The 9,288-nt window shown below is 40.2% G+C and overlaps 1 protein-coding gene across 2 annotated transcripts in view; it reads left to right on the top strand.

The window, feature by feature from the left end:
- The first annotated feature begins 2,284 nt into the window (after window positions 1-2,284).
- Window positions 2,285-9,288, top strand: part of LOC131721047 (lipoprotein lipase-like) — an 8,620-nt gene continuing 1,616 nt past the window's right edge. The window contains exons 1-9 of one of the 2 annotated variants that reach the window (XM_059014070.1): window positions 2,285-2,685; window positions 4,239-4,432; window positions 5,274-5,453; window positions 5,698-5,809; window positions 5,995-6,228; window positions 6,850-7,092; window positions 7,684-7,804; window positions 8,075-8,293; window positions 9,063-9,158. In XM_059014070.1, coding sequence (XP_058870053.1) covers window positions 2,583-2,685; window positions 4,239-4,432; window positions 5,274-5,453; window positions 5,698-5,809; window positions 5,995-6,228; window positions 6,850-7,092; window positions 7,684-7,804; window positions 8,075-8,293; window positions 9,063-9,158 — 1,502 coding nt within the window. In that variant the 5' untranslated portion in view covers window positions 2,285-2,582. Of the gene's footprint in view, window positions 2,686-4,238; window positions 4,433-5,273; window positions 5,454-5,697; window positions 5,810-5,994; window positions 6,229-6,849; window positions 7,093-7,683; window positions 7,805-8,071; window positions 8,294-9,062; window positions 9,159-9,288 lie in introns of both variants that reach the window. The other variant, XM_059014069.1, reaches the window with a different exon arrangement.

Here is a 9,288-nt window from a genome sequence, read left to right as displayed (position 1 = left end):
GTCCCACTTTTATTGCACTATGAATCTATTAGTTCTTCATTTGTTTTGATCTTTATTTTCTATGTAACTAAGGATATGCCAGGAAGTTTTTTAAAACGTATGCAAATTCCAGCCTGAATTAACCAAAAGATCTTCAACAGAATTAAAGGAGGGATAATATGAACAGTGCTCATAACAGGTAAAAAAAAAAAAGATTTAAAAACTTTGGCTAACACTCCTTTAAGTGTAGCAATCCTCAATTAGGATTGTTATGTGGTTAAATGTAATCTTCAGTGCTACACAGACAGGGTTAATTTACAATGCCCGTTAGCCACTTTGCAGTGCTGTTGTGAACAGAAAAACACATTTCTAACATACTTAATGGCTGTCAAGCTGTTGCAGAGCCCTGTGAAAAGGCTGCATCCAGCTGTTCTTAATGCTATCTTGGTGCTGTAGAGACACACGGTGCTCATAATAGGCTGCTAATACAATAACACTTCGCGGTCGTCCAGGAATCATGTTTTCCTCTATTTAATGCTTCCACCTGCTTGTCAGCTTGTTCCACAACAACAATCATCACAGTACGTGGCGTGATTTGAGCAGGAGGTGTATGATGTAATAGCAGCTGATAAATAACAAGGCAGAAACCAGGTCCACAGGCAGAATACATGACTGCATGAAAACCCTGATACCATAGCAGGATGGAAATCAGAAAAGTACAAAAACATGTTTTTTTTTTTTAACTGGTCCATATATTATTTCTAATAAAAAAATAGCACCACACTGTTTTAGAAGGATACCGTATAATAATAATAATAATAATAATAATAATAATAATAATAATAATAATAATAATAATAATGATGATGATGATGATGATGAAGATGATGATAATATTTTCCATGTAAATGTAGCTCACAATTCACCAGACAAAGCCTAGTTGTGTCTTTGAGGTAGGGATTAAATTAAATGGATGGATGTTCCAGGGAAATTGGGAGCTCATTCTAATTAAGAGGAGCTCCAAATGAAAATCTGTACCTTCCCAATGCCAGTCCTCATTTTTTAACACAAGCCTGCTGCCTCCAAAGGTCTAAGCAAATGCTTTTTGCAGTCTCCAGTCTGGATGAAAAACACAAGCTGCTCAAACAAAAACCTTCAAGGTGAAAGCAAGGTGCCCCGAATGAAGCTAAGCACTCTCTCTAGATCTTATACAATCTTATCTGCAACGCTATTATACATTATACATAGAACCCTGTCCAATACAAAACTCTTCAGATCTGCATATGTTGGGTATGTTGCATACACAGTACATTAAATTAAATTCACTATTTTCTAATTTGTATCTAAGTTGTCCTGAAATGCAGGCTTAGTTTGACTTAAGGGGCCTCTAAAATGTCTTCTCCTTTTCAGACCCGGGACGCAATGCTTTTAAATCAAGTGTCACAATGCTGTTTTACCGGCTGTAGGTATGCTAGGTACAATTAAAACACTTTTTCTCTCGATAACAATAAGATGACGCCACGTGCTAAAACGGCTGACTGAGAACATGCCTGCTGCTGTAAAGGTTCCATATGTAGCCCTAGTAACAGCCATGCCTGACGTGTGACGGGGCACAAGGGCTGACACAAGAATAACGTGCCAAGCATATGTGGAACGGGCGGCGCATGACGTAATAACTGCTGACCAACAACATAATGGAACCAGATCAGCGTGCAGAACAAACGTCTGTGAAAAGGAGCTGGCATGAAAAATAGACTGGCTGGGTACCAGGATGAAACTAAGTCGCAAAAGTACTGATCCTGTCCTGGCGTAAACAATAACATTAGTAGCCTATGTGTTTATATATATAGGTACCGAGCTGCATTACTTTTAATAACACATAACACCGCACTGTTTTATTATAATAATAATAATAATAATAATAATAATAATAATAATAATAATAATAATAATAATAATAATAATAATAATGCAAAGTTAAATGACTTACCAATAACAGAGAGCGCATATAAAACCGCAAACATTGTAGTCTTTGGTCTTTTACATTCTCCACTACAAAAATTAAATTAAATAAAATAGATTCTCCATTCTATTCGGTTCTATAATAATACACACACACCAGGTATTACCGGTTGAACCTGTCAAAACCTGTGCAAGTATTTCTGGTGCAGCTGCATGTTTTTTTTATGCTAGTGCATCTTGCAGTTTGTAGTTATGCAATATTTTGCTCATTCCAATTAGTTTATATGCATTTGAATTGCATTTAAAAGTGTGAACGAAGCATAATAATAATCTGCGGTACTGTGCGGTACTGTAATACTGTCTGGAGCGTACCTACCCTCCCCGCTCGATCACTGCGGCCAATGGGATACTTGTAAAGACTTGTGAAGCTCGAGAGAGGTGCTATTTAAAGACGAGAGCCGAGATGCGCTCTTCCAGTTTCTAGCGAAGTTTCCCACACGCAGAGGGCAGAGAAAAAAAATATTATTGTGGGATATTATCTGAGTGCTACTGTAAGCTTTTTTGTGATAAAACCCAAGTCAGTAAACACCCACTCAGTATTTCGGCAAGCCTCACTAAATCTCTGATATTTAAAAAGAGACATGACAAGTGAAGTTTCTTTATGTCTGGTCCTGCTTGTGTTGAGCGTCGCTGCGTTCCCAGCTGCCTCTGTGGTAAAAGGCAGCCCCAGTCCTACTGCTGCTGGTAAGTAATTTGGTTTCGTATTAATTCATTCTTTTTTACTTGTTTATTTTCCTTCTGGGATACATTTTGTGTCAACAGTAGGATTTAATTTGCTTTGTTACTTGGGTATTAAAAAAGTTAACAATTTTATGTTTCACTTTTCCACCACAGTGTGGCAGTTTGTAACTTTATTTTGTACATTTTAAACCGATTGGCATTAAGACAACAACAACAACAACAAAATAAAAGCTACTATTTTGAATTAAACGCGTATCTATCGGTGCGCATTAAGCGGCTAACTGTATTGTTACCTGTGCTGGTAAATTGTGAAATCTTCCTAACACATTGGACAAGGTTTTATATATCAGATTTTTGTGGGAAAGTCGTTTTTTTTTGTTTTTTTGTTTTGTTTTTTTTTTTACTAAGGTGAGTGAGATCCTTCTTATTCTTAAACTCACAATACACGCCCAGGACTTTAATAATGGAGTTGAATCCACACAACTCTGTAACGACAAAGGCGTAGTCGAGGTTGTATTAGCAGGTAAATGACATTTTAAAAAAATTACAGAAATTCAACATCATCATTATTATTATTATTATTATTATTATTATTATTATTATTATTATTATTATTATTATTATTTTTGAATTCCAATGCAGGTTTGCTGTGCTATGGGAACGCTAATAGCCATACCCAGTTGTATTACTAGTTACCACAAGGTCAAGCTGTGCAAATGCATGGGTTGGGATTCATTTCAGAGGATTAGCTCAAAGACCCCTCCGCCTCAGTCTTGTGATTTTCAGCTGATCAGTAACCAAACATCGCACCACTGTACAGCGTAGGACTGAATCTGCAATCGAGTTCCTTGCATGGGCAATGGTGCCAGAACAAAGTTTATTTAAAGAGCTCCGTCTCACTTTTCATAAGCAGCCAGCTGACCCCGGTCCTCATTTATGAATAGTTAATAGATGACGTTATAAACGACTAGGAACGCAGTACCAGTCGCTCCAACCATTCGTCCATCCAGTCATTCATTCATTCATTCATAGTGCAGGACAAAGCTCGGGGCCGCATTCATGCCCTCACATGCACATTTCTCTTGAAAAGCCTTCAACAAATGGAGCTTTACCAAATGAACGCTAGTAACCTCACTGCCTCTGTGTTTACATGACACCGTTTCAGGGATTTCTATACCGCCGCACGCGTTTTTAAAGCCGCAGCGCGCATTGCCAAGTTCAACTTTGCAACTCTGCAAATGTTGCACGGCAGCTAGTGCGCTTTATTCAAGGTAATTTGACTTTACAGCGTAGGTCGAACTAAAACTAAATAAAAACACCATATGAAAACGCTTTATTAAAACATATATCTGGAATTCTATCTTGCTTATCTTTAATGGTTTGAAAAAAGTTTTGATTTAAAAAGAAAGAAAGAAAGAAAGAAAGAAAGAATAGACTGGATGTTTTATCCAGATCAACCAGAATAAGAATTGAATGCTTTAATGATTATTTCGGATGCAGATTGGGGGGTAGTGGCATTGGAGTGGTTACGTCACATTGTTGTTTTTTTTTTACAGATAACTCCTTGCACCTAGAAGGAAAGAATACCTACACTGAGGATTTTAACTCTGTCCTGACCAAGTTCTCCCTGCGCAGTCCTTCAGCTCCAGAGGAGGATGTGTGTTACATTAACCCGGGCAATGCAGACGCACTCAGTGCCTGCAACTTCAACCTCACCTCCAAAACCTTCCTGGTTATCCATGGATGGACGGTAAGGCAAAGAACGCCCTCCTCTAGGTCTTCATAATAGAATCTGCGCTCTGAAAGCAAAACTACATAGTTTACATTTATGACAAGACAACTTGAACAGTGGCTGCATAGAAAGAACATTGTGTGGAACTGCACAGTCTGAATTTCTAGTCTGCTTGTTAGGAAATGGCCATACAAGCCAGGGGTCAGATATTTGTTTATTTAGCAGACGCCTTTATCCAAGGTGACTTACAGAGACTAGGGTGTGTGAACTATGCATCAGCTGCAGAGTCACTTACAATTACGTCTTTCGGGGCACAAGGAGGTTAAGTGACTTGCTCAGGGTCACACACAGTGTGTCAGTGGCTGAGCTGGGATTTGAACCGGGGACCTCATGGTTATAAGCCCTTTTCTTTACCGCTGGACCACACAGCCTCCTACATAATTAGTAGTCTAAGGAGCTCAAGAACTAAAGCTTATCATGCAATCAAGATTGCAAGCCTGAATGTGATGCATACACAGAAGTGTGACTGTACACTTCTCTGAGTAGAATTCTCCTTTTTTTTTAATATTGTAACCTTGACGACGGAAGCCCTTGGGAAGCCCGAGACCCGCGTGCCTTGTACTGTATGACAGCGGTGGTGGCCTTGCCAAGTTCCATAACCCTTCCATGAAAACATTTTCCACAAACTGCAGCTGCCGAAGTGCTTTATAAATATCATCACTCTGGTGAATTTAGATTGGATGACAGAATTAGAAACCTTTAACCCGTGCTTCCTCTGTTCCTAATGAGCTTTGTCCTGTGGATGGTGGAGCTGTTCCATAGCTTGCTGCAATGATTTTCTTTTCTTTAACAATACCAGGTTAGCGGGATGTTTGAAAGCTGGATTTCGAAGCTGGTCGCAGCTCTGTATGAACGGGAGCACGATGCCAATGTGATTGTGGTAGACTGGCTGAACCGTGCCCACCAGCACTACCCTGTTGCTGCTGAGAACACCAAGCTGGTGGGACAGGACATTGCCCGCTTCATAGACTGGATGGAGGTTGGTATAAAATACTATAAATTGCAGGGGGTAGTTTGTTCAAAGCAAAGTGGATCTTTTTTTTTCTCATAGTTTTAACCTCAGCTTTTCTTTGTGCAACTGATGTGTATCCAGGATCAAGCATCTAATGGGTGCAACTTCACGTTTATGCAGAATACAAAAAAAGCGATAATTTATTTGAATGTCAAATAATGTATTTTTTTTATTGTACTTATTATTTGAAATGCTAATTTTGTTCTTTTAGGAGAAAGTAAACTTTCCTCTTGACAACGTTCACCTTATTGGCTACAGTCTGGGTGCACATGTGGCAGGGTTTGCAGGAAGCCACGCCTCCAACAAAGTTGGAAGAATAACTGGTAAGCAGAGTGTTCATGCCTGGATTTAGCAGATCAGTGCTGAATAGACATATAAATACAGACTACAATTTACAGTGACAATATATTGTAATACCTAGTAATTACTCTTTTGTTTTCAGTGTAAAATAAATCAATTCAAATGCCCCTGCAGCCTTGTAAACCCATGTCTTGTTTTATTTGTCCAGGTCTAGACCCGGCGGGCCCTGTGTTCGAGGGAACTCATGCTCAAGGCCGTCTGTCCCCGGACGATGCACATTTCGTGGACGTGCTGCACACCTTCACCCGTGGCTCTCTGGGACTGAGCATCGGCATCCAGCAGCCCGTGGGTCACGTAGACATCTACCCCAACGGAGGGAGCTTCCAGCCAGGCTGCAACCTGAGAGGGGCCCTGGAGAACATCGCCAGCCACGGCATCTTTGGTGAGTAGAAGAGGCCTGGCATGTCCCCTTATTCAACACCGGGATGCAAAATTTGCTTCTGTGATCTGACGTATTTCTATAAAACATAACCAAAATGATAACTAGATTAAGCACTTCAATCTCCCAAGAAATGGCTGCAAATATTATGCAAAAAGCCAGTCTGGTAAAAGGGGGAAAAATAGTTTTTTTATCGCAGGACTCAAGCCAGACATTTGCGCTGTAGGTGTTAAACACTGTTGGTAACAGGAAAATGTAACACGTATTGTCCATCCGTGATGTGAATGCTATGTCTGTTGAACACAGATGCATGAATTAGATGACGTGATTTGACTCTCTCCAAATAATCCATTAACGCTTTTATAATATCACACTATTGCATTTTTGAGTTCGGTAAAGACGTGAACTGTGTTTGATGCATGGCAGTTAAGATTACACTATGTGTTTGATGCATGGCAGTTAAGATTACACTATGTGTTTGATGCATGGCAGTTAAGATTACACTATGTGTTTGATGCATGGCAGTTAAGATTACACTATGTGTTTGATGCATGGCAGTTAAGATTACACTGTGTGTTTGATGCATGGCAGTTAAGATTACACTGTGTGTTTGGTACTCTGCAGGCTTCTCGGAGGCAGTGAAGTGTGAGCACGAGCGCTCCATCCACTTGTTCATCGACTCCCTGCTTCACGAGCAGCAGCCCAGCAAGGCGTACCGCTGCAGCAGCAAAGAGATGTTCGACCGCGGCTTCTGCCTCAGCTGCCGCAAGAACCGCTGCAACAACGTCGGCTACGACGTGAACCAGGTCCGCAACCGCAGGAGCGCCAGGATGTACACCAGGACCAGGGCTGCCATGCCATTCAGAGGTATGCATTATAATATACAACTACAATGCTACAATGAACTGTGTGTCACGGTGTTGTTAGAACATTTATACATATATATGTAGGAGGCAGCATGGTCCAGTGGTTAAAGTCCAGTTCTTGTAACCAGAAGGTCATCGGTTCAAATCCCACCTCTACCACTGACAGACTCACTGTCTGACCCTGATCAAGTCACTTCACCTCCTTGTGCTCCATCCTGTGGATGAGATGTTAAATCAATGTCCTATTGTAAGTGACTCTGCATAGAATGCACAGTTCACAGCCTACCTCTGTAAAGTGCTTTGTGATGGTGATCCACTATGAAAGGTGCTATATAAAAATAAATATGTTATTATATATCTCCTAGTTACATACATATTGACGCATGTTAATTTTATGATGTTTACAGTATAGTATGGCTAGAGATCAGTCTAGTCCTGGCCTTTATCCCATTGAGGTTCTAAATATTTAAGTTGAACCTGCTGAGGATCAGTTAAAAAACATAGGAACTGGCTGAAACAAAGACCAGGGTTATGCTTTGTGACTCAGATCGCCTTGTAATGCTTTCTCTTTCTATCATTCTTTTTTTTTCAGTCTACCACTATCAGTTGAAGATTCACTTCTCCAGCAAATTTAACCGCTCCGAGATCGAGCCCACGCTTACAGTGTCCCTCTACGGAACGAAAGGAGATGCAGAGAACCTTAATCTAAACATGTAAGTGTGTTTAACCCCATTTCACGAACAAGAAATGACGTTCGGTACAGTATGCGACACAGCCCTACTGTTACATTTCAATCTGGATTTACCAACCTCCTAAAGACCTGGTGCCGACTTGATAACGCATTGCTGTCTAGAGCAGAGCCTGATGAGCCCTAAAGAGGATTCTAGAGGAGCTAAAGAGGATTCTAGAGGAGCTAAAGAGGATTCTAGAGGAGCTAAAGAGGATTCTAGAGGAGCTAAAGAGTATTCTTTCTCTTGCAGCAGACACAAGATCTCTTCCAACAAGACCCACTCCTTTCTGCTGGTGACAGAGGTGGATATCGGGGACCTGCTGATGATGCAGTTCAGGTGGGAGGCCTCCTCCAGCTGGTCCTCCTCCTCTCTCCTCAACATGGTGTCGTCCTGGTGGTCAGACGAGACCCCATCGAACTCCGACCTGGCGATCCATAAAATCCGGGTCAAAGCTGGGGAGTCACAGAAGAAGTAAGTGCAACCAATAGCCGGACGTTTTTCCAAGTTTATAACCCTCAAGTGTTATACCTGAACTTGATGTTAAAGGTGTATGCAACCGGCTGTAGGTTTTTAAGGTTTAATTTTAAAACATGTATTTAAGGTTTATATGAAAAGCCTGTGTTGTTGAAATGTATGTTTTCTTTTAAAACGTAATTTCACATTGAAAATGTTTACTGTGGCATGTCAAGGTCTGTATACAGTATGATCTTAAAGCACCTGTGGAAAAGGCTACAGAAGAGTGCAAAAAACAGACAGAAGTCTCATTGCTAGACAACACAGCTGTAAAAAGACACACAGGGGGCCATATTGATAAATATCATAAGAAACTGCTAATGATGCAGAACCAAGACACAGCTAAGGTGCATGCAGGAGATCTCAAACTATTTAACCTAATTAAGTTATTGGGGGCTGGATTCTCAAAGTTATTTACTCCAAATCGTCAATAGCATTATTTTTGTCTGATTGGGCAAAAAAACAAAAAACACCATTTACAATTCTGAAACAACTGAAAACCACTCACAAGCCTTAGATCAAATGTCACTTAACTGGATGTGTTGCAGTATTACTCTGTGAAAATATCATGCTCTTGACTTTTTGGAGTAACTCGTTTTGAGAATCTAGCCCTGTGTGTTTTTTTTCTTTTTTTTTTAATGGTGTTAACTTCTCACAGTGGTAAATGCTTTATGAATATGGCTCAAGGTAGATTTCTTTTTCTGACATGTATTTGTCTTTTTTCTAGGATGGTTTTCTGCTCTAAAGATTCCCCTGAATTTGCTCCGGCTCAAGAGGTCATTTTTGTCAGGTGTCAGGATGGATGGGACAAATCATCAAAAAGGTACTTGCAAGAAACAACGCAAATCAGACATCAACAGTATAGTGCTGTCATGTTTCTTTCCTACCTTCTAAAGGAACAGTGTACTATCTTTTTCAAGGCAGTTTCTGTTTTTTTTAGAATTAGATTTCTT

Source organism: Acipenser ruthenus, chromosome 47 (genome assembly GCF_902713425.1).
Source record: "Acipenser ruthenus chromosome 47, fAciRut3.2 maternal haplotype, whole genome shotgun sequence".
NCBI lineage: Eukaryota > Metazoa > Chordata > Actinopteri > Acipenseriformes > Acipenseridae > Acipenser > Acipenser ruthenus.
Note: the sequence above shows the minus strand (reverse complement) of the source record. Positions and strands in the feature narration are given on the sequence as shown.